A 25,786-nucleotide genomic window follows, 5' to 3' on the forward strand; every position below is an offset into this window, starting at 1 on the left:
CTGTATGCTAATAATTCCCAAATTTTCTTTTTTTTCCTTTAACTTTCAATTTTTTTATTGTTTTATTAGTCACCATACATCATTAGTTTTTTATAATATTCCAAGATTCATTGTTACGTATAACACCCAGTGCTCCACGCAATACGTGCCCTCCTTAATACCCAAATTTTCTTTAAGGCTAGGACTAAGATTCCTGCCAATCCCCCAGACAACAGCTTACATATTATTCAGTGAACTTGAAACACTCCTTTCGTAGTGAGCAGCGCTGAAACAGGTTCCATAATTGATTACTCAGTTTACAAGGGAGATTGAACATTGCTGGGTTTTCTGGAAGATACAAAGAGTTCTCTAGTTTTATTCAAATATGCACTATCCCTGATATAAAACATGTCTCATTATAAAGAACCGTGATTCTTTTTAGCTTTTTTTTTTCTTTTTCACTTAACCACTTAAGTCCCTGCCTGTGGAAATTTCTTTGTAAGTGAAATATGAGGTCCAATTAGGAAGAAAAACTTATTTAATCAATTTCGTTTCAGAGATGCACGATTACCCTATTTTTAAAAATCACTTAAAGAATGAACTAAGGTGTTAGACTGGAACATGGTGTGATGACTAATTTACTGTCAGCCCCGACCTAACCAAAACAAAAGGAAAGCTGGATTTGGCGCTCACTTGTGCCTTTCATCCATATTAGAAAGTATGCCTTGAGTTTTTGAATCTGAGATCAGGTTCGCTTGGTAGCCTCAAAGAGCAATTTTCCTTTTTTTTCGAAATTTGCTTTTGATCATTTCAGACAATTCACCCTTTGGAATGAGAAAGAGGAGAGAGGAATGTTGAATGAGGTTAAGTAAACGGAGAATCTGTCACATAAAGCAAGTTTAAATCCAAGTAACAGCATCCATGCAGGACAAACGGAAGCATTATTCTTTTGAAAACATTATTCTTTTAAACACTGTGTAACGACATCCTCCCTAGAGATTTCCTCCATGAAAGAAGAAAAACTACTTCCTCAGAAGTCATCTTCTAGATGCCAAGTGTAATGAAGTGAAGTCAAATCTTGTGTTTTCTTTATGTAAGAAGGTTCAGAATTAGCACTGCAAAAAGGTGTTCCTGAGGGTTTCTCCATATCCCTGTTTTCCGTTGCATACTAGTATCTCCATGAGGAAAAAGGATAAGGAAAAATAAATGTTTGCCATTATGACTTTAGACTTTCAAATCAGTGAATGTGTCCTTACTGTAAACTTTGAGCCATGTGTATTTTCTGTTTTCAAGGAAGAAATCTGCGAGACCCGTCTATGTAGAATGTAAGATAATTACTCTCAATTTCCCTGTAAGTAGATCATTTTCTTAGGCTGAAATCTAACCTGTGGGACATGTTTCCAGCACTCTCTGCTCCTGCTACCACAGGAGAATTTGAATGACCATAACTATGGCAATTTTATGTTTTTAATTACTTAAATATCAGAAGTTGGCTTTTGTTTACAATGCTTAAAATGTGTCTAGGCCACAAAAAGGTAAATAAGCAGAGAAATTATTTCTTTTGATTCAAACACTAGTTAATAAATTTAATTAACACATGTCCAAATAAAGACTTCTCTTCAAAGATTTCAAAGTTGTTGCATACGTGTTTAATGTAATGGAACAAAGAAGGAAGACACCATAGATAAATCATAATTATGATGTTTATTTAGCAAAATAAACTTAAAGTTTTCTATTAAAAAACATAAGAATCATATCCAAATTTTAGCTTCCCCATCTTCTTTGGTATTGAAATCAACGTTTGGGATATAAAATATTTTATTTTGAAGTTGAGCCATTAGGTCTTACAACAGTTTCCCCTATAAGGAAAAGAGAAAATTAAGTTACCCAGAATTGTCTTATTTATTGAACAACCAGTGGATGCATTATGTGTGTGCAGAGACCAACATCACCAAGGAAATATTCATCACTGATATGCGTTTTTCTACTGAAAACATATTTTAAATTTTTAATGATTGTCTGCCATCATTTTATCGTGTTGTCTGAATAGGAATCCGATATGGAGATCCTGCTTTCATTTAATTAATGAACTACTCTCCAAGGAAGTTCACACCCCCACGCCAGGACTTAATATTTATTTTTTGACATAACTACCCCATTAAAAATCTTTTTTCCTGAACTTATCAGAATTGTGTGTTTCAGTCTTTTCCATAAAATAGTATCTGGAAGTTGCTAATAACATTAAATTAATATTAATAAAACCCAAATCTATCGAAATCTTTTTCTTAAAACCAGATTTCTTGTTTCTCCTCAGGATAATATCACAGGGACTGCTGAATTAGCCCAGGCAAATACTTCCAGAAACACCATGGGACAACCAAGCCGCTCTTACTCCTCTGATAAACCTTTGCCTTTCCAATTCTGATTTCTCCTTATCCCTTCCTTCTTGTGTGAAAATACGTTCCCCCTTAATTTGTTAAAAGGAATCTGAGATAAAAAAAGTCCAGTAACAAACTGTGGCAAGTTTTGTTTTTTGCATAGACTCCTGGGACCACAAAACGGTCAAACAATGGCTGGCTTTACTGCTAACACTGGGACTGGGAACAAGACGAGTACAGCCACAATAAAATACAGCTGTCTATTAGGAGGACTGCGTAAAGACATCTTTGGCCATGCAGGCTCTGGGCCCTCTGGAAATAAGTCAGTTGCATTGCCAACATGACAAAGAAAATAGCAATGTTCAGGATCAGGAAGAGTCTGGTATAGGACGACGACAGCGACGGGGCCCTGCTGTGCGTCGTCGTCATCATCCGGGCCTGTCCAAAGCGGCCCTTCAGGGAGCCACCGCTTTTGTGTTTCTCATACGTCACATCTGCAAAATCTAAAAGGTCTTTCATCTCTTCATCCTCGTCGATGGGCAGTTCTTTCTGCGCCAAAATCTGAGCTTTCTGGCGGATCTTCTTCTCGTTGACTTCGATCTGTGCAAAAATATCCGGGACGGCGTCCACAAATTTATAGCGTTTGCTTCCCCTCCGGTTCTTCTTGGACTTGCTCTGCTGCTGCTGCTGCTGCTGCTGCTGCTGCTGCTGCTGCTGCTGCTGCTGCGAGATGGCAAAAATCCTGTCGATGGCCTCCTCCGTCTGCCTCTTGTCGGAGAACCTCAGCAGGCGCTCGGCGGTCTTGCGGAAGCCGGCGGTGTTGCGGACGCGGGACAGGATCTGCTTCTCCAGCAGCCGGAACACCGGCTTGAAGCGCTGCAGGTTCCGCTCCACCAGGGCGGCGTGGTCCCGCAGCTCGGGCACCGGCGCGCTCCGGACCGCGCAGCTCCGGTCGAACAGGATCTCCCGCCGGTCGGCGATGACCTGCGCGAAGGCGGACTGGCCCGTGCTCTCCCCGGTCCAGAGGTAGGCGGCGTAGGCGTGCCGGCTGGTGGCGACGAACACGTCCAGCTGCTGCGCGTCCCCGTGGATGCTGAAGCTCTGCACGTCCACCGACGGCCCGATGAACAGGTAAGCCGTCCGGGTGATGGGGCTCCGCAGGCGCGCGGTGACGTTCACGTAGTTGGTCCCGTTGTAGGGGTAGCCGCGGGGGTACGTCACCGAAGCGAAGGTGGCCTTCTCGCTGTAGCCGGTGTCGTCCATCCAGTACATTTTGTAGAGCCCGTCCCGCTGCCGGATGAAGGCCCCGTGGACCCCGTCCACCACCGTCTCCTCGAAAGGAACGTCCACGTTGTGGAAGAAGCTCGCTGCGGTCTCCAGCGGGCTCCGCTCTCCTAGGTGGATCTGGTCCACCAGCAGCAGCAGCTGCGGATGCAGGAGGATCAGGTTCCTCTGGACGCTCTTGAGGTCCAGCTGGGGGCTGTAGGCGCCCACTCCCTCCCCTCGGATGAACACCACCCCGCTTTTCTCCGCCGCGGCCACCACCCTCCCCTGACAGCTGGCAGCCGGGTCGTGCTTGTATTTAGACCATTTCGAGGAGCAGTCTTCCGTGACCTGCCCCTCCCAGGGAGAGAAGCAGCTCTTGGCCGCCGCGGGCGAAAACATCAACACGTTGTTGAAGAAGGTGTACTTTGGCCCATAGAGAGCCTCCGTAATGAAAGGTACGCCGTTGGGGGCAAAAGTAAATGAGTTTTGATCGGGATGCTCGTGCCCTGCGTTAAAGTTTCGCCATCCTTTGATCCAGTCTTTGTACTTGTTTCTGTGGACGATGTCATATATTGCACGGCCCCCGAGTTTTCCCGACTTGAAGGAAAGAAAAGATCTATTGATTTCTGCAGGTAGCGCACTTCCGTAGGTCACAACACCCCAGTCTTCAAAATAATGCAACGTGGGGGTGCCAAAATCCGGGGGAGGCACAGATTTCAAGCTGGCGTCATACCTGAAGGGATGAATTGTTCAAAATTAGATGGTTTTTCTGGTGGAAGTTAAAATAACCCATCAGAACTGGGGTGCCACTTTGTAGTGTCGCTGGAGGACACAGCACAGATGCTACCCAGAGTGCTGGCAGTGTCTTCCGGAGGAAGGACATTTCTGGAAACACCCATGGATGAGCTTGCCTAGGGGAACACCCTTAGTGTTAGTGAAGGGAGACGAGTCTATCTTCACAGCTGTGAACCTTGGGTCTGAGCCTGCTTGTGGCTACCGGGACCTTCTTCACCGAATGATTTCAGAGCTGCCCTCCAAACGGCCGGGGCTCACAGAATCACACTTCCAAATTTCTAGCCCAGGGACTCCTATCCTGGAGAACCCAGTGTTAGGATCAAGACTCTAACAAGCCACAGTTGTAAGGAAGTACTGTTCTGTGACAACCAGTATTACTGAAAGTTTGTTAGAGTAATTTTCACCCTCTAAAAAATAGATGTTAACAGAGTTCAACTTTATGTATTAGATAAAATATAATGCCTATACCGCATCTAAGAAGGTAAGTGGATGAAATTCAAGAAACTATTCATACTGGGAGATTTATAATTGCGGCAACCCCTGCTTACCAAAAACATGGGTTCTGTTTGAATCTGTAGATGAGATCATGGATTTTGGACCCAAAAAATGGCCTCTCATTTTTATTTATGACGAATATTTATTATCAGATTAATATAAGAATTAACATTAAACTTTCACAGTGACTAAGAACACAGCATTGTGAGTCAGAGAGGGCCCCTGAAGGAATCATAAACATGATGATTGAGATTAACATTTCTGATGGGTTTAGATGATTTCCTGCTCAAGGGAAGAAAGACAGGCCTATACTATTAGCTCTTAGATACTTTTCTCTAAAATGAATTGATCACCTATGTTTAACTTACTGGTGTTTGATTTGGGCTGTTTCGTCTGCTGTTCTAGAGTCTCAGGCCATCAGAGATTGTATCTTTACTTAGGTCTAGTTAATAATGTTGGTTTAATTATTATGATTTAACAATTCCAGACACAAGATGAATTAATTGGCCATAGCTCTCTGATTTGAATTCCTATAAATGGCAGATTTTGAACCAAGTTAGACTTAGCATTAATCTGACTCCTACATCAGCTTTATAGAACTCTCCTGGTTGTTTATTTAGGATAAGTGAAATTACTAATAAATAATTACTTCACACCCCTAAAAGGAGTCAGAAATGGTTGCATATTAATATATTTACTTCATCTGTGACAATAGTTTTAAAAAGTGTTGGTTAAATTGTAACCGGTTATAACTCTATTAATATTTTTTTCTTCTTAATTGTTTAAACTAAAAAAGAATAAGGAAGAGAAGCAAATCAAAACACAGAAGCATATTTTGGAATTGAATACACATTTCAATAGCTTGAAAAGACATCAAGGATTAATGATTAACCAGTTCCCTGTAATTTTTAATTTATTGGATGCCAACAATATACTTGGCAGTACTTTAAAAAGGAGATCCTGGCTTCTCTTTCTGGGCTTAAAAGATTAAGGCAGGAAAAATTACATGGTTCTTTTATTATCAAAGTGAAACTGTCAAATACTGTCAAACACTTTTAAACGGTTTTGGAAATTTAGTAACAACTTTGCTATTAGAAGATTATAATGCTCCATTTACTAAAACAAAACATTTTCCTACCTTTATTTATCTCTTTGCTGTGATTGCCAGGGTAACCTAGTCTACATTTTGTGGTTTTTCTCTTTATAGGATTTCAAAAATGATATAAATCAAAACATGACCATCTATGAAACACTGGGAGTCCAGGACATCTCTAACACAAGAAAACCAAAAACTGCCAACAGTAATGAGATCCTACATGTAAGGATATGTTTCTAGCAGAGCCTCCAAAGCTTCAACAGGAACCGAAGCTGAGCTGGTGGCCTATGGAGAAGGGGTTACAAAGTGCTTTACGTAGTTTTTCTTTTTAAATGCAGACATCTAGCACACGTTCGCCCTGGGTATAATTTATTTTTAAAGGCAGCCCAACATGTCCTACCAGAGAAATTCCGTGTGAAGAGTACACCAGCGCTGCCCTTTGGATGGTGTCCCTGGACCTTCCGTCACACGGTTCCTCCTGATCTGGTCAGCAAGCCAGTTGCCACTGCCGTTACGCATGACAAATTTATCCAGGAACACTAATTGGCTTTCTGGACCATAAAACCAGTTGTAATTGGAGTCTGCAATAGCCACAGTTCTTTGAAACCCTGGGGAGAGAAGTTTGACAGAATGAAGATATATTTAAAACTGCACACTCCACTGGAGACCTAAACAATGATTTCCAATCCTTGTTGCAAATTAGAATCGATTGTGTACCTTGAATTAAAAAGAACCCCAAAGCATGATATCCACGTTAAGGAGACCCAGTTAATGAGACCCAAACCAGTTAATGAGACCTCTGACCTGACCTCCTTCACAAATCTTGTGTGCAAGTTTGTATTTGCTATGTGGCCACTTATCACTGGAAATGGAAGTGCCACAATTCTTAATGCTTCTGCCCACCTTCCTCATTTTCCAGTATCCATGCTACGTGACATCATATCTGCAGAGACACAGAGGTTCTCCTCTGGAACACGGTGAGTTCCTGAACCTGGACTGAGCTCTAGCTGTCTTACCAACTATCCCATATTCTACACCAAGATGATGACATAAGGTGCTTCAATGTGGCATCCAATAAAGTGGAAATTAGAAGGCTTAAGGGAGACACTGCATTTCTATAGGAAGAAACTTTTTCTTAAATATTTTATTTATTTGACGGAGAGAAAGAGAGACAGACACCGCAGAAGCAGGGGGAACAGGGGAGGGAGAAGCAGGCTCCATGCTGGGCAGGGAACTCCATGTAGGGCTCAATCCCAGGACCCTGGGATCATGACCAGAGCCGAAGGCAGACACTTAACTGACTGAGCCACCCAGGTGCCCCCATATAGGAAGAAAACTTAATTCCCATAGAAGATCCTGCTAATATATACTGCTGCAAGTTAAAGAAAGAAAATGCAAAGATCATATGGGAATAGGTCAGCAAAACAAAAAGCAGGTAAGACTGGATACACTCCAGTTTTTCATGAAAAAGAATAGGAGACAGCTCTGAGCCAGACAGGAATAATCATTACTAGAATAGCCACTGAGGAAAAAAAAAAAGAGAGAGAGAGAGAAAGGTTGTTAAGAATAGACTGACTTTTAACACACAATCCCTTCTAAAATGATACCATGACCATATTTACATAATTTACAGCTAATGTTTTTCCTCTGCCAGTTTAGTAAATGCTATTCCAAGTAAATCTTATGATAAAATGCGAGTTCCTGAATCTTCTAGTAATCTGTGAATTCCCTGAAAGCAGATATGTTTTATTTCTCTTTGAATCCTCTATCTGGAACAGTGCCTGGCACACAGATGTTCAGTAATGTTTTGTTGGATTAATTGACAGAAATACATGAATCCTCCTCACAGAGGTGTTCCTCCTGTCCTTTCCAGTTCCGAAGGCAGTCACAGACAGCTCACAGCCCTGATGTGGCTGGCTGTTAGACCTCAGATCAAATGACAAAGCACTGAGACCTCTTCAAGGTCCCTGGCCTTCAATGGCCTTTATCAAGATAAGCTACAAAATAGGCCTCTCCTGCATATCTAAGAATAAGCAATAAAACAATGGGGTTCTGAAAGTTAATTCTCAACTAAACTTTAAGAAGCTTATCATTCTTTTGCTCTGCAGTATTTTTTGGATACCTAATCAAATAATGGAGATTCTATTCAGAGCACAGGTACACAACCAGAGTGAAAAGATTTAAAGACTGGATTCTCTAGTGTAGGTCTAGAATCACCATCTAATAATTACATTTCACTGGGGGTGGGGGGAGATTCCCCATCCTTTTCTTCTTTTTCCTTTTCAAATTTTTATTTAAATTCTAGTTAGTTAACCTACAGTGCAATACTGATTTCAGGAACAGAATTCAGTGGTTCATCACTTACATACAACACCCAGCACTCATCACAGCAAGTGCCTCCTTAATACTCATCACCTATCCAGCCCAGCCCCCACCTACATTCCTCCCTCAACCCTCAGTTTGTTCTCTGTCTTTAAGAGTCTTTTATGGCTTGTTTCCCTCTCTTTTTTCTCCCCTCCCTCCTACCCATATGTTCATCTGTTTTGTTTCTTAAATTCCACATATGAATGAAATATATGATATTTGGCTTTCTCTGACTTATTTAACTTAGCATAATACGCTCTAGCTCCATCCATGTCATTGCAAATGGCAAGATTTCATTCTTTTTGATATATGCCACATCTTCTTTATTCATTCATCAGTCAATGGCCATTTGGCCTCCTTCCATAGTTGGGCTACTGTTGATGGTGCTGCTATAAACATCCGGATGCATGCACCCCTTAGAATCTGCATTTTTGTGTCCTTTGGGTAAATACATAGTAGTGCAGTTGCTGGGTGGTAGGGTAGCTCTATTTTTAACTTTTTGAGGAACTTTCATTCTGTCTCCTGGAGTGGCTGTACCAGTTTGCATTCCCACCAACAGTGTGAGAGGGTTCCCTTTTTTCCACATTCTTGCCAACACCTATTGTTTCTTGTGTTGTTTATCTTAGCCATTCTGACAGGTATGAGGTGATATCTCAGACTTTTGTTTTTCCCCGATGACAAGTGATGTTTTCATGTGTCCATTAGCCATCTGGATGTCTCCTTTGGGAAAATGCCTATTCACTTCTTCTCCCCCATTTCTCAACTGGATTATTTGTTTTTTGGGTGCTAAAAAGAATTCCCATCTGATGAAAATCTACCTCCTAAACTTTTTCTAACATCTTAGTCCTGTTTAGAAACAAGGAGAGTTTTAAGGCTGCCCTAGAAATCAAAGTGTTCTTAAATCATATACATCTTTCTTTAGAGCTAGTTCTCTTAGAAGACTGAGCTACATGGCAACAAGGAATTAGAAGTTTTGTAGCAACTCATTTTTTGATTTTTTATATTTTATATTATGCATTTCAGTAAACTATTTAAAGAAAATATTGAAGCTCCAACAAATATGTAGGCATAGACTTTCATTTTGAATATCTATGTAGTTTGGAAATAAAAACTAAAACCTAAAAAACAAGAGGATCAATTTGGGATTGCTTGTAAAGGAAAATGAACATGTTACCATAAATGTTTACATCTCATTAAGATTCAAGAAAAAGAAATGTTATTTTTGCAGATGAATCAGAAAAATACAAAGTTATTTGTTTTGTGAGCTATTTCAAATATGCAAAAAATAAACACAATAATATTTTGAAAATTAAAAAAAAAGATTCATGAAAAGGAATTAGTATATGTACCCAAGTTTTACATCTACAAAAATAAAAGTACTGTGGGGGCTACGAATTATATTTGATCCATTATGCTCCGAGCTTTACAGTACATAAATCACAAATCCTCACAGTAACTTCCCAAATGTTCTGGTTAGATACAACTCTTGCATTCTTCTTTGATTTTTTTTATAAAAAAACCATTTCATCTCGACATGACTCGAACCCCACATTTCTTTTCCTGGTCTGACCCATTTTCATAATCAGAAAATACTATCATAGTTAATTGCCTTCCCAATTCTGATTCCTCACTATACCTGGTAGGATGGTTCTGTACATAAATGCAAAGTGTTGTTTAAGCCACGGGTGGCCAAAGTGGTTGATGTCAAAGTGCCTCTGAACGAGAAACATATACTGGAAGAGTGATCTAGTGGTGTAGCTGCCGTAGGCAACGCCTTCGTAGAGGGAACCATCTGTCACCTCTCGGAGCAAGACCAGAGACTTCTCCATGATGGTCAGAACTTGTTTGGTCCATAAGTAGGCTTCTTGAAGATACCCTGCAGAATGGAAACACATGGAAACACTGACTCTGGCTTTAAGGAAGCATAAACAAAATTATGAGCAAAAAAAAATCCTCTGAGTTATCTGACTACAGTACAAAGAGCATTTTGTAAAACTCTCACTGATCAACAATATAAATAACAATCTGCTAATTCAGGGTTGTGTCAGGTCCATGATTTAAGTTAAAAAGTTCTCTAATACAAGTCATTTATTAAATGAAGATAAACCTTGAAATGAGCTTCAGTTTCCAATCTTTAATAAATTTGAAAACCCCATCACATCTAAGATTACAAACTGCATGTAACTTTGTGTCTACAAGAAAAGATCTGTGTATTAAGACTTTTATTCAATTTTTCTAAAAGCTACTACTTGAAAATATTTTTGAAGCTTATCATTTCATAAAACTTGCACCATTAGTTCAGAGGATTTTTAATAAGCTGCAAATACTATAAAGGCTAAGCAGACAGTCTTCGGTCTGTTCTGTCATTAGAAGAAGATCTCTCACCCTTTATGTGCCTTTAGATTCCGCAGGATTTCAAAAGGCAGCACAGTGGGTCAGAGACACCACTGGAGTGACACTGATGGTAAAAAATATCAACTAGGAGTCCTGAGTCTACCAAAAAGGAGCTAAAATTTTGTTCAAGCACTTGAACCCGTCACATTGTTCTACTTCTGCGACTGAAAATTAAAGACCTTAAAATTTTTATGAAATACTTTTGACTCAGAAATGCTAGCTTCCTATAAATTCTTGCAACTACCATCAAGTAACAGTCACAACTCGCATTTCTAAAACACCTGCAATTTCCACAGCACTGAACACAATCTTACTTAATCCTTTTACCAATTCAATTAGGCATTATTGCTCCAAAATTACAGAAAGCTTGACTTGTTCAAGACTTCTGACACATGACTAAAAATGAACAGAACTTTGATCTGAACCTAGGTGTTTAGATTTCATCTTTGTTTTGTTTGTTTATTTTGTTTAAAAACATACAACCAGTGAGGATGAAAGTAAGTTCATCGCCTCCCAGTGTGGATAGAGTCTTGTTGCTTTGCTCGCACAGACGTGTGTGATCACCAGTGCTGAACACTACCACGGCCTACCATGTGTGTGCTGGGTGTGAGGGCTTCCAGGACCCCTGGGACCACCAGATCCCAGCCTAAATCCCAGGTGCCAGGTTCTAGAAGACCTGGCTCCCATCTCCTGAGGGAAGCACTGTTCGGGCTCCACCTGGAGAGGTGACTGTGAATCGTACCCCGACCCCTCCTGTGCAGCCATACACATGCCAGGCCAGTCTTCTGGAGAGTTTTTAGTTTCCATTCTGTAATCATTAGGGTTTAGAGTTCTAGTCACCTTCCTCTTTTTCTTCTTTGTATTCTCGTCTCTAACCAGACTCCACAATGTGATACTTAAAATCAGGCCTGCTGGGGCACCTGGGTGGCTCAGTGGGTTAAGCCTCTGCCTTCAGCTCAGGTCATGGTCTCAGGGTCCTGAGATCAAGCCCCAAGTTGGGCTCTCTGCTCAGCGGGGAGCCTGCTTCCTCCTCTCTCTCTCTGCCTGCCTCTCTGCCTACGTGTGATCTCTGTCAAATAAATAAATAAAATCTTAAAAAAAAAAAAAATCAGGCCTGCTACTTACTGCTCACTGATATCACATGACTGGTTTTTCCTTCTTTCCCCCCACCCCCAAAACAATCCTGTTTGGGAGAGATGAGGCAACATCTACCTTTGTAAACTTCAAATCTGTCAGTACAAGGCACTGATACTTTTATTGCATTTCAGTTTTAGTTAAAATTCAGTGCAGTCTTGGTTTCAGGAGTTGATGTTGTTACTGATGCTCTGCCCTGGGCCTGCCCACCATCCATACCCCTTGTCTGGAATGTTCTTCATTATTTTCACTTATCCAGACTTATCTATATTTCAAAGTTCTGTGAACCTTCTCAAACTCACATAAAAAACACGGCTCTCCTGAATTCAAACTTAATACCCTCGATCGGGATTTAACCAGAGTTTCATGACACTGCTTCTTTCGTTCTCTGGTGCTGCTGTAACTACTGCGTGTTCATGTAAACGTTTCATAACTGGTTTCCTTCCCACTGATTTGCAAACGGCTCATGTGTGATCCTTTGGTCCCTGTGCCTTGAGCCTGAGAGAGAGTTAGTAGAGCGGAGAGAACATTCTAATTCTCCCCCTTGTGAGATTTTATGGGAGTCCCGTGGGAGCTACTGGTACACTTAAGCTACGCCAGCATCTGTGAGGCCAATCCGGAGAAGGTGGGATTGTCGAAACAGCCTGTGAGGAAACTCCCAATGGCAGTGTGTTTGCCAACAGAGCCCAGACGGCGAGCCTGGTTATTAACTGAGATGGGCCCGGCTGGGGATTTCACCTCTTCTTCCGTCCATTCACCTTATAAATGTGTACACTGCCTGCGTGAGGGTTCTGGAAACGCTATTGCGCTGAGCAACCCATAATCTTAGTCAGGACATAAACGTACTCGCAAACTCCTGCGAGAGGAGAACTACACCTTTTGATCCAACCTGAACTGGTATTTTTGATGCCTGCATAGTATCTCGAGCAATCTTATCTACCACAAAGAATGAAGAAATAAGCTCTTTTCCTGCTACTAAAGAACTCAACATTTATATAAAGAAATAAGACTACGAGGCTGACGCCCAAGGCCCCGGCCGAGAGCTAGCTTGTCCTGGGTTCTTTCCACCATTTCATGAGGGTGTCCTTTCACAGGCCTTGGGATTTATTTATCAATCAATAAATACTTTGATATTTGTTTATTGATTTGATATTTTGTATTTTGATCTTTTATTTTTTATCTTGCATTTTGATCTTTTAAATCTTGTTTGTTCTTGTGAGAATAGGGGCAAAGGGAGCCAAGATGAAACTTGGCCCTCTTAAAACTTGCCTTAAATCACTATAAATTGAATCTCTGTTCTAAGAGAGGCAACAAAATAGAGTGGAAGGGGAGGGCACTTTGAGTTTGGGCAAAACTGGGTCCAAATCTGATACCTTATATGGCTGACGTGACAAATAAAATAGGGGCAAGGAATAACACACGCCATATGCTCAGTTAATATTAGTTTCTTTTCCTCTGAGACTAACTAAAAGTGATGGCTGGTTGATGATTCATAGGCCTATACCCCTGGGACAAATAATACATTATATGTTAATAAAAATAGTTTTTTAGGGACGCCTGGGTGGCTCAGTTTGTTGAGACGCTGCCTTCGGCTCGGGTCATGATCCCAGCGTCCTGGGATTGAGTCCCGCACTGGGCTCTTTGCTTGGCGGGGAGCCTGCTTCTCCCTCTGCCTCTGCCTGCTACTCTGTCTGCCTGTGCTCTCTCGCTCTCTCTCTGACAAATAAATAAAATCTTTAAAAAAAATTTTTTTTAAAAAGTGATGGCTGGTTGATAAGACAAGAGAAAAAGCTAGATTTGAGGAAATCTGATGCTGGATAATCTACAAAATGCATACTAATTCTTGTGGGGAAATAGAGTTCTGTCCGATTTTCCAGCCCCAAGTATACATTTAATATCCTAATAATTCACTGTGATCTTAGGGCTGCTTTTCTTAAATACAGTCTAATTTAATCATGGGCAGACTTGTAAAGGTGTTGTAATTAAGTCAGAATTACAAGAACAGAGACAATGTAGTATCAGCAATTATGTAATACATTAAAGCAAAATAGTTACGTGATCCACAAAAATCACTTCCAAATTTGACCTAAATGATCCAGATTGGTTGTTTTAGGTCCTTAGAGAAAAAAAAAAATAGTGTTGTAATGACAGACATCTGTGTGCAAAGAAGATTCATTTCAAATAATAAACTACTCAGTAAGCTTTCAAAAACTCCATTTACCCAGGATGGCTATGTTCACTGTCACATTGATTGGGGTAATCAAAAGCCTTACTTAAAAAACCTGCAGGCTGAAATAAGTAGCAGAAATGAGGAAGAGATGCCTCTCAATTGTCTAAGAGATGCCCCGGTGTTACTTCAACTCATGAGCTCAGTTAGGATCCAAGTATGAACACGTACTAAGGCCAGGTATAAAAACGCTCTACGCACAAGGCAACTAGGACCAGCGCTGGCTTGGCCATTCCCTTGGCTGGGTCCACACGCACCTTGATTCATCAGGACCAGGCTTCCCGTGAGCAAGGCCATGCAGTTGGTGGGCTGATGATTGTGCAGGTACTGAAATCCCCATCCTCTCCGGTATGACGTTTCATACATATATCCCGAGACGTTGGCAATCACTTCAAGAAACTTCTCCTGTTGTGTCTTGCTCAAGTAGTTGTACAAGAAGTCGTAGGCAGTGGCAAAACCAACCAGGGAGTGAGCAAGTGGGACTTCATCCCAAGGAGCGTCTTTGACCAGCCTGCAGAGAAAAATCAACCCAGTGAATGAGCGCAACACTTTCAGAGCATTCGTCGCACTTTTCGAGTGTCCGTTTCTCAGAAGGAAAGGGCACAATCGAAGATACAATCCAAAGGGTTGAGTGCCTCAGAATTAGCTGCCTACCACATTAGACACAAACATAAAATTTGTCCCATGGGAAAATTACATAGCGAATGCTTTTCTCGGGTTTCTGGCAACCTCAAGAGACGCTGAGAATTTTTCCTTTTGATTTTTTACTCTTGATGAGAGGTAGACGACTAGGTTCAAATAGATCTAAAGCACAAAACGTGTGCTTTAGTGGCAGGGCGCAATTCTTGGGGCTATCCACCCAACTAGTACTCACCCTCCTCTTTACACATAGTAATAGGGTCTCGGTTCTGTTCTTACGGCTGCTTTCGCAAACCAGTGGGACGCATATATCCCATCTTATTTCCCACAGGCTGGTCACGGTGCAGGTATCCTGGCCTCGAGTTTATGACCTCTCAATCTGGACAGACCCACTTGGTCAAGGCCATGATGAGGAGGGTGGCTAAACATCTGGTGTGAGTGAAATGAGCTGATTCTAACTCCGATTTCTGCATCTTGTTCTTTCTCATAAGATGAACTACACAGCCTTTAAGGTCCTTTGAGTATCTCTCAGAGAAGTGTAAAAGCTGACCTGTGAAGTAGGACACCATTTTTCTAGGAAGCCAAGGTTCTGCTTGGCTGGCGACATTATTCTGTAAGTGGTTTAACAGTGTGTGGCCTGCATTATATAGGAAGCTTAGATGGGATCTTTCACAATCTCAATTCTATGGAACTATCTAAAAAGCCCTCCCCATGTGCTCAAGACGTATTTGAGTAATCTCGAGGGCAGGAACACCCATGAAGATTGTGCTGTACAGATGGGAGGTATAAGAAAACTCAACTAGGGATTAATTGAAAGCTTGCCTCTTGACCTCTGGGCAATCTCGTGAAGCCTCAGCCTCTTTCTCCATGCTTTAAAATGCATAAGCTAGAATACGAAGTGATATAAGGAAATCTGTTACTTTTGACATGCAGCTATCTTTACAGATTTTTAAAAAGATTTTTATTTATTTAAATTTTTTTTTAAATTTATTTGACAGACAGAGATCTCAAGTAGGTGGAAAGGCAGGCAGAGAGAGAGAGGAGGAAGCAGGCTCCCTACTAAGCAGAGAGCCCGACGCGGGGCTCGATCCCAGGACCCCGGGACCATGACACAAGCAGAGGACTTAACCCACTGAGCCACCCAGGCGCCCCCAAAAGATTTTTTAAATTTTTATTTATTTGGCAGACAGAGATCACAAGTAGGCAGAGAGACAGGCAGAGAGAGAGAGAGAGGGGGAGAAGCAGGCTCCCCACCGAGCAGACAGCCTGATGCAGGGCTCGATACCAGGATCCCAAGATCATGACCTGAGCCAAAGGCAGAGGCTTAACCCACTGAGCCACCCAGGTGCCCCTCAATACAGATTTTTTTAAAAAATTGTTATCTCTGTCCTTTATTACAGCACTAAAAAAACAAGATTTAATAGCAGAGCTAGTACAACTGTAATTTGTGTTGTGATGAACATAAATAATACTATCTGTGATAAGTATAATGGGATATGCAAATACCTGTACCTACCTATGACAAAGTTACACATTCTCCCAGTATCTCTCTAGGGGTTACCTATGTTCATGATCTGGAAGAAATGCTAAATTTCATGAAACTTAAATTTCATGAGAAATGCTAAAATTCATGAAAGTTAGGATGCTGTGTTTCTCTCATACAAAGCCCGTAGATCCCAGGACAAGAATACTTAAAAATGTTCTGAGAGACCACCTCCTCTAGACTATATTCCTCTTTTAGGACTTTTGTATGGAAGATGTGATTTTAGTGGTGTCTTCTGTGGTCACCCTGCAGAATTTCAACATTACTCTCCAACTGACAGTATCTCATTTCCCTTTCTCACTTTTTTGTCCTCAAGTATTTGTGTGTGTATATGTATATGCATCCTCTATTAGATTTTAAGTTCTACATGTGCAGGGTCTTATTTTTTCCTCTATTTTATTCACAATTGGATCCCTAAATCCTACAACAGTGTCTGACACATAGTAGATGCCCAGTAAACATTTTTGGAAAGAAAAAAAAAAAAAAGAAGGAACAGGCCTATAAAACTAGGCTACACTATTAACAGTGAATATATGATCATCACAGAATCAGGAATTTGGAGGAATCTCTTGATTCTTAATAATAATTCCTGTGTTTGGTTAGCTGTGGTGATACAGCGTGGTGCTCAAATAACTAAGGTTGATGAGTTTTTTAACTGTTTGGTCACAGACAAAGTGACCTTGCCGGTTAGCTTGCTAGTATGGACTGGATGGAAAGAGACTACGGAGAGTGTGAACTCATTCTCCACTTCTAGGGAAAAAAAAACAACTTCTCCGGCAAGCTCACTGTCAGGGAGTTAGAACACAGTCTTCAGTGACTCCTGGTGGCTGGTGAGCCAAGCAGAGAATCTGAGTCATTTGCTTCCCAGCCTCGGTCTTTGTGCCACGTCACGATGCATCTATAAATGACGGCATGTCCACCTAACAATGGCAGAGCTGACATCAAGGAACCGCTACCATCTGCCCAACTCTGACACATCTGATTACCCCATGAACTTACTGGGTTTTTTTTAACCAGTGAACTTATTTTTATAGATCAAAAAATATGTATTATCATTCTCATCCTGCAGGAAGGATTACTATGCAATTTCTGTGAAAATCTCCAAGCTCCCCCATATACTTGTTTATTACAGGCAGTTTCCAATCCAATAAAATGCTCATACACCAATTTTTAAAAAAGCTTATACCATCAGGCTCATCGCTCTATCATTACAAAACCAGACCTGTAATACTTACAGTTCTAAAAGGTTATCTAAGTCCTTTACCAATACAAGCTGTCCTAGCTGTCACCTTGTGTAATGATGGGAAAGAGCATATTCTACGGTCATGGAAACCAAAGGAAATTTGCTTCTAGCTCATAGATGGCAGCAAAGAAACTATCTGATTCAATGTGATCGTGACTACTGGTTAATAAATGGGAAAGCTGGTTGAGTGGGCTATTAAAAAGGGGGGGATACAGGTATTAGTTTATGAATTTTATTTCAGCTTAAAATACCTATATGTATACACATTCACCAAGCTTTTGAAGGTGAGGTACAAGCCTTTCTTTAAAAATAGGTCTACAGGGGTGCCTGGGTGGCTCAGTGAGTTAAAGCCTCTGCCTTCGACTCAGGTCATGATCCCAGGGTTCTGGGATCGAGCCCCACATCGGGCTCTCTGCTCAGTGGGGAGCCTGCTTCATCCTCTCTCTCTGCCTGCCTCTCTGCCTACTTGTGATCTCTGTCTATCAAATAAATAAATAAAATCTTTAAAAAAAAAAAAATAGGTCTACAGATCAGTTCATTGTTCTTTCCTGCAAAGGACACACATAACACATCCTCACAATTTTAAGCCTCAGATAAGAATTAAAGATATTTGTGAGGGGCGCCTGGGTGGCTCAGTGGGTTAAAGCCTCTGTCTTCGGCTCAGGTCATGATCTCAGGGTCCTGGGATCAAGCCCCGCATCGGGCTCTCTGCTCAGCAGGGAGCCTGCTCCCCCCACCCCGCCCCCGCCTACTTGTGATCTCTGTCTGTCAAATAAATAAAATCTTTTTTTAAAAAAAGAATTAAAGATATTTGTGAAGGAATGTAAAATCCTTCCAGATTTTTATGTTTTTTCCTAAACTTTTACAAACGCTACCCACATGAAAATATGATAGCTATCTTTTACAGTAAGTCATTCTAAAGCATTTAAGTTAGTTTTAGAATCATATATTTTTTCTTTTTGAACTCACACTCATTCTATTTACATATTATTAAAATTGTATAATTACAAGTATTAATAAACTAGGCATAAATGTGTTTGAGAACAAATACAACTGATACTTGCAAAGCACATTATCCTACTGGCAGGAACAGAGATGAATGGACATAGCAGAGGGCAGCCAACCGGCCTCAACATTGAGCATTCTGTAAGAGCTGCTCCTAGATTACACAAGCAAGGGAGATGAATTTCACCGGCAAGTCAGTTAAGAGGAAGGTTAGGAAAATTTTTACTGTAGTCCTCTTTTTATAATCTATACCTTCTCTTCCTACGAGCCATTCAGAAACCCCCAGGATCTCTGAAACTCTTTGAAGGAATCCTCAAATAAAAATTATTTTCCTAATATAAAGATGTTATATGTTGACATTTCCATTGATGATGCCAAAGCACTAATACGTTAAAAATGCTGGCACCTTTAGCAAGAATCCAGGCAGGGGCACCAAACTCTAGCCATCCTTGTGTGATTCTACAGGCAGTCATGCACTCTAAGTTACCAAAAAAAAAAAAAAAAAAAGCCAGTTTCACTTAAGGATATCCTTGGAAAAGTGGTAAAATGAGAATTTTACAAAATCTCAACCCTTTGGAGTAGATCTCTCTTCCATATTCTGTGTGATGAAATGGGAAGTATTATAAAAAAAAATGCAGCAATGTCAAAGTGTAGGAACTGTCACGATGAAAAGAAATTGTGCACTGAGAGCTGAGCTAGCTCCTTTTCTTCATGAAACATCATTTTTATGTGCGAGAATGAGGAACTGACAAATTCTAGTTACTTAGACTTAGGTATTTAATTGGAAGTTTCCTTGAAAATGTACAAGGAAGCCTGTGAATTTAAAGAAAACTGAAAGCCTTTGCTGCCTTTGACAAAATTTGAGCTTTTTCAAGAGAAAATAAAAATTTTAGAAAACTTGTATCTGCTGCCATATTCTTAAGAGTTTACCAATACTTACAAATTTTTCTGATGAGGTCAGTGATAACAAATGTGATTTATTTTTATATTGTATTACTAAATATGTCAACACTTAGAAGACTGGAATAACTCAGCAAACAAACATTCAAAATAAAAAAGGCATGATATTATCAAACCATACATAAAAAATCTACTCTAAGTGCAAAATATACCAATGGATTTTTCTACCAACTAAAAGATAATATGGTTTCAGATTCCACACTGAAAGTAACTTCTCTGACCCAGAGTCCATTTAAAATTAACTTTTATGAAACTACCACTTGTGAAGTTCTGGTATAGTATCAAAGAGCATCCAAGGGCCCCTGGGTGGTTCAGTCGGTTGGGTATCTGCCTTCGGCTCAGGTCAGGTCATGATCTCGGGGTCCTGGGATCGAGCCCCAGGTCTGACTCCCTGCTCAGTGGGCAGTCTGCTTCTCCCTCTGCCCCTCCCCTCCACTCATTCTCTCTCTCAAATAAATACATAAAATCTTAAAAAGAGAGTATCCATAATTATCTGAAAAGATCCTTAAAATAGCCGTCCTTTACAATCACATATTGATGTGAAGCAGCTGTATTTTCTTCATATAAGTCAACCAAAACACCACACTGCAACAGGCTGAATACAGCAGACAGGTAAAATGTAAAACAATGACCTCCTTCACACTAAGTACTTTGTTTTAAAAAATACAGTTATTTCTTCCTAAAAATGTTATTTAATGTTACTATGAAATGGACTTTTCACCCTAAAGAAAAAAAAAAAAAAGAAATGGACTTTTCCAATGAATGCATACTTATTTTAAATATTTCTGGCTTTAATTTTTAATATGGTGAATATTGATATTTAAATATCGGTCCAGTCCAAAGCCCTCTGACGTCTTCATTAATTTTTAAGAATGTAAAAGAATTCTGACTCCAAAAAGTTCAAAAATTGTTCCTAGAATACTTTTAAAGATGAGTTAGGCAAATTTATGTGACACAGAACGATGTGAACATGAAAATGAATGATGAATTGTCCAAGTTCAGGGGTATGGTAGGGAAGGGCACAGAGCTGATCAAGATGTACTGTTTCCATGACTCATGCTGACTGTCAAAGTAAGAAAAGAGGCATAAAAATCCTTCCAAAATGTAATAGCTTCATTTATTCAAACTTTTATACCAGTTTTATATGAACAGACTGCCTCCCTTACGATAAATGCCTTTTGAACTATCTATTAGGTATGGAGTATAACAGGCAATCCCAGTCTCTATTACTTAAAGGTGGACAGCTTACTTGATTAAAAAAGCTAATAAAAAGAAGTCAGATAATAATGTTGGCTTCTGGGGCACCTGGGTGGCTCAGTGTGTTAAAGCCTCTGCCTTCGGCTCAGGTCATGATCTCAGGGTCCTGGGATTGAGCCCCACATCGGGCTCTCTGCTCAGCGGGGAGCCTGCTCTCCCCCCACCCCACCCGCCTGCCTCTCGGCCTACTTGTGATCTCTGTCTGTCAAATAAATAAATAAAATCTTTAAAAAAAAATAATGTTGGCATCTATTTTTATTTGTAGACATTGAAGAATGATTAAATGAGTATACTTAAATTTTTTTCATATACTTTTAATAGATAATAATTTAGAAACTAACCGTCTGTGAAAAGATTAACATTAAGGATTACAAGGTTCACAGAACTCTTTATATAATCTTGTTTAACTTTTTATACATTTATTTCATTTACACAAATACTGTTAAATACATGGAGTAACAGAAGCTTGGTATTTAAAATCTAAGAGGGGTCAAGAAATCACTGATTCATTTAAATGAATCAATAGTATATAAAAAATAAACACGAGAAACAATGGAGCAACTCGTAACGCCCTTTAAAATGTTATTATGGTTATTAGTCCGATTTCCTAGCACGTTTTACAGCCTAACAGTTTTACATCAGGCTTCTCTATATGTGACTATATGTAAAGATCATAATGTGATCCATGGTCTAGGCAAAGTTATGTACTTATATGCTTAAATGAAGCTCTATTGTTTGTTTAACCTTTATAAAAAAGCAGAACTCAAAACAATCCTTTTTCTCATTTTGAGACAACATAGTTTTATAAGCCATAACATATTTCCTCAGTGGGTTCATAAAGTGGAAGATTCATGTTAAAAAATCTGGTTTAGGATGCCTAGGTGGCTCAATGTTGGTCAAGCCTCTGCCTTCGGCTCAGGTCATGATCTCCGGTCCTGGGATCGAGCCCTGCATCAGGCTCTCTGCTCGGCAGGAAGCCTGCTTCCCCCTCTCTCTCTCTGCCTGCCTCTCTGCCTGCTTATGACCTCTCTCTCTGTCAAATAAATAAATAAAATCTTAAAAAAAAAATCTGGTTTAATCTGAAGTGCTAGATTATGACTTAACCTATGACACCAATGAAGTAATTGCAAAGAAGCCAACCTAGCTACACTGAACTTCAGTCCACATCATGGAACAAGTAACGGAGCTGAGTTGGCTGCCTGAGCAGCTCGTCCTCATGCCTGGGAAATTCAGGAGCTTGGGATCAGTTGCTCTGGCCCCAGCCTAATATGAAGAAGCCCCAGAGCTACAAAAGACAATCTGTCCTTTCTTTTCTTTTCTTTTTCTTTTTTTTAAGGATTTGTCCTTCAATTAAAATCTCACTTCTTCCCCCCCCCACCTTTAAAAAAATTGATTCAAAATGGATCAGACTTTAATGTAAAACTCAAAACTATGAAACTTTTAGAAGACAACATACAAGAAAATCTATGCAATTCTGAATTCGGCAATGAGTTATTTCTTTCTGTTTTTTGGTTGTATGCTTTCATATTCCCCCTTTTTCAGCTTTAATGAGATGTAATATACAAATAAAATTTGTGTGTATCTGAGGTGTAAAAAAAACCTGATTTATTTATTTTTTTACAATAGATATTTACATCAATATAAATGTAAGAGAAAATGAAAGAAGGCTAGAGCAGTAGCAACCCCCTCTTGTCAGCTTCACTGCAGCTGTGTCTAGGTAAATACACCACACCTCTGCTTATGGGGTGCACTTGGTCACACCACCCAAATATGCCAAAATAAGGTCACTTCTATCTTAAAATGTAAATTAGTCTATTCATTCTAAAAGCGTCCGGAAGACAGTAATCTGATAGAAAGTCATTCCATTTTCCACCAAATGTCTTTGTGTGTTTGCAAACAACTTCCATGAGTTAGGAGAGCCCTGTGTTACCACTGTTTCTAAAAACATGACTAATGGGGGTTGTGATTCATCTTTTTTCCCTCTTTAAGTTAAACGTGAAAACTAACCATGAATGTTAAATGTCAGTAATACGGTAAATTTTCTAAGTTATTTCCGTAAACCTTAGCCAAAGGAAGCGGATTTCTAAGCTGTGGGGCCTCGCCTGTGAAGCACACTGGGGCCTTCACGGTGATCTGCCAAGAAGAGCCAAGTGAGCCTGGAATTTAGAGAGACCGGATGCGGGGACCTCTGAGTGGGTGGCCAGGTATCCAAGGGGTAGATTCAGCTGAATTCTGGCCTGGCTTGGTGTCCATATTCCAAGTGTTTGATCAGGTGGCTAAGGGTGGCATTTGCATCATCAAGCAAAATTCACTATTTATAGCTAGGAGGAAAGAGAGAAGTTGTACTTCATATTAAGTAAACACATAGTATGTGCCAAGCCCTTTATATACTTTATTTCATCTGATCTTCAAAACTCATACTAGGTTATTACATGCCCATTTTACAAATTGTAAAACTGGCATTTAGATAGGAAAATTCCATGTTTAAGATCAGAAAGTTAAGTTAAATGGTGAGGCCAAGAATGGAACCCAAGGCTATCTGAATCTAGAATTGTTTTTTACTTTTTCCTGGTGAGGGAAAGCACAGTGCTTTCAAAGAAAGTCACCAAGTTTACAATAGGAACCCAGCCAGAAGAAAGTGCTAGAGTTAGGAGACCTACCAAAAGCCAGGCAGAAATACAATCCAGGGTTCCAAGCTCTGCCATGTCCATGATACCAAGGGAGATACAAGGCAAGAAATGTGAGAAAAGAGGGAGATATTAGAAGAGATACCATGACTCCATGTTCATATGGTTGCTCAAGACCCACTCAAAGAACATGAGATACCAATCATATGGAATGCCTGAATAACTCTTCCTCTCCCCACAGATGTCTGCTCAACCTGGGGCTCCTAATGCACTGCTCCAAGTATAGCTGGTACAGGGGCTAGGGGGCCTGACCCTGGACAGTCAGAACCATCAGCTCCTTAAACTGGACAGGGCTACAATAAACAGAAATGGACAATGACCTTTTTTTTTTCCCCAACATCTACTTTATTCCCTACTTGAAAAGTAGTGCTGGAAGGATAACAGTATGATAGACTGGAAATTGACTGTATTAAGAAATCGGGGCACTTGACTGGCACAGTTGGTTGAGCATCTGACTCTTGGTTTTGGCTCAGGTCGTGATCTCAGGGTCATGAGATCGAGCCCCATGTCAGGCTCTGCACTCAGAGTCTGCTTAAGACCTTTGCCCCCTCTCCCCCTAGTTCCCATACTCTGGCTTGTTCTCTCTCCAAAATAAATCTTTAAAAGAAAAAAAATCTTCAGGAAAAATAACTTATCAGCCCTAAAATGTAAAAACACTTTCTCTCACTATCCATATTTCTATATTCACTAAATTACTAGATTCAGTATAACAGAACTCTATACTAATTTCATTTGAAAGTTTAGAATTCAATATCCCAAGTATTAAATTCTAAAATGCAAAAATTTAGGTCAGGTTGGCTCCACTCAAGCAGAATACTGAGGAATCAATTATGCAAAGGCAGAAACTAAAGAGAATATTCTTTTTTACTTAAAAAAGTACTCTAAATAATGTGTAGAGAAAATGAATTAATTTGAATGTCAAAATATACCAAGCTAATGTGAATAAAATGTAAAGTAGTGTTGTTAAATGGGAAAGGCACTGCTGTCATTATTCTAATGTTTAATTAACTGACACAAAGTCTTAACCAAATATCCAAGTATGCCATCCAAGCACAATATATTTAAATAGAATCAAACAGCATTTATAATTGTAATCCCTTTTAACTGACCAGTGGGCTAGTGTCCAACCTGGGCTAGTGTCCAGCCTGAAAAGGTAAGAGGGAGAAACATGATAGGCAAGATGATTCAAATTTGATAACAAGACCTCTGTGTCACTGGAGTGGCAGAGCTCAAAGGACTGGGGTTAGTCCTTACCTATCAAATTCTAATGAAAAATTATCAAAGAGCTCATTATAACAGAGAAATCCTGAAATCTACAAAGAAAAGGAGAGAATAACACAGATTTGCCTATATTATTCACAAAGCTTAATCAAATGATTTTTTTTTTTGCCCATTTAAAAAAGTACCTTGGTATTTTATAAGTTTAACATACTTTACATTTGTATGTATACACTGTAAAATATGTTTCAAAGAGTTTAGTGGGTCACCTTATTGCTGTCATTGCTTTACTCAATGACTATGCAACTATCCAGTGACAATGTAAGAAACAATGCCTGGGGGGAAAAAAAGAAGAAGAAACAATGCCTGGAAATAGTCAATTTGATTATAAGAAAAAAATTAACCATGGAAGAATAGCCAGGGAAGTCAATTAAAAAGAATAATGATGGAGGGTGATTAACTCTGTGAGAGAAGAAAATGAACTATAAAACATCACCAATAAAAACTGAGTGGACGGACATATAAAGAGACAGACACACTAATGAAGCCAAACAGAAAAAGGTGCAAAACATAGAAATTCTGTAACATCAAAAATAGGAGAAAGAAGTAACTTCAAAGAAGTTATATTGGAACAACTGGATAGGCATTTGAAAAAAGATAAAGTTGAATCTAAAACTCTCAGAGTACAACAAAATAAACTCTAAATAATTTAGGCATCTCAATGTAAAATATGAACTCATACTACTATTAGAAGAAAACTTGACTTCCTTTGTGACCTGGAGAAGGGAAAGCCTTTCCAGCTATTATTTAAAAAGAGAAAATAATAGAAAAATAAAGTGACATATAAAAGTTTAAAAACAACTTTTGCATAGGAGAAAAAAAAAAACACCACAAGCAAAATCAAACACAAAGAACAAACTGGTAAAAAAATATTTGCATCATATATCTTGAATATAGTTACACTTACCCAAACATACAAAAAGCTCTTAAAGTTTAAGATCAAAATCTCATTAGAAAAATGAACAAAAGACAAAGAAGACAGTTGACAAAAAAGAAAGGTAAATATCTCCTCTCCCAAATTCTCATCTCCACTTATTGTAAAAGAA

At 39.7% G+C, this 25,786-nt stretch overlaps 1 protein-coding gene across 2 annotated transcripts in view; it reads right to left on the bottom strand.

Moving 5' to 3' along the window:
• Positions 1-1,665: 1,665 nt before the first annotated feature.
• The window catches only part of DSE (dermatan sulfate epimerase), a gene marked incomplete at its 5' end in the record, with an annotated part of 83,831 nt that continues 59,710 nt past the window's right edge, over positions 1,666-25,786 (bottom strand). Inside the window, 4 exons of one of the 2 annotated variants that reach the window (XM_080807040.1) lie at positions 1,666-4,356; positions 6,410-6,617; positions 10,010-10,249; positions 14,386-14,639. In XM_080807040.1, the coding sequence (XP_080663166.1) occupies positions 2,565-4,356; positions 6,410-6,617; positions 10,010-10,249; positions 14,386-14,639 (2,494 nt within the window). In that variant the 3' untranslated portion in view covers positions 1,666-2,564. Of the gene's footprint in view, positions 4,357-6,409; positions 6,618-10,009; positions 10,250-14,385; positions 14,640-25,786 lie in introns of those variants that run through there. The other variant, XM_080807041.1, reaches the window with a different exon arrangement.

The sequence above is a fragment of the Martes martes genome, assembly GCF_963455335.1.
Source record: "Martes martes genome assembly, chromosome: 6".
Lineage (NCBI taxonomy): Eukaryota > Metazoa > Chordata > Mammalia > Carnivora > Mustelidae > Martes > Martes martes.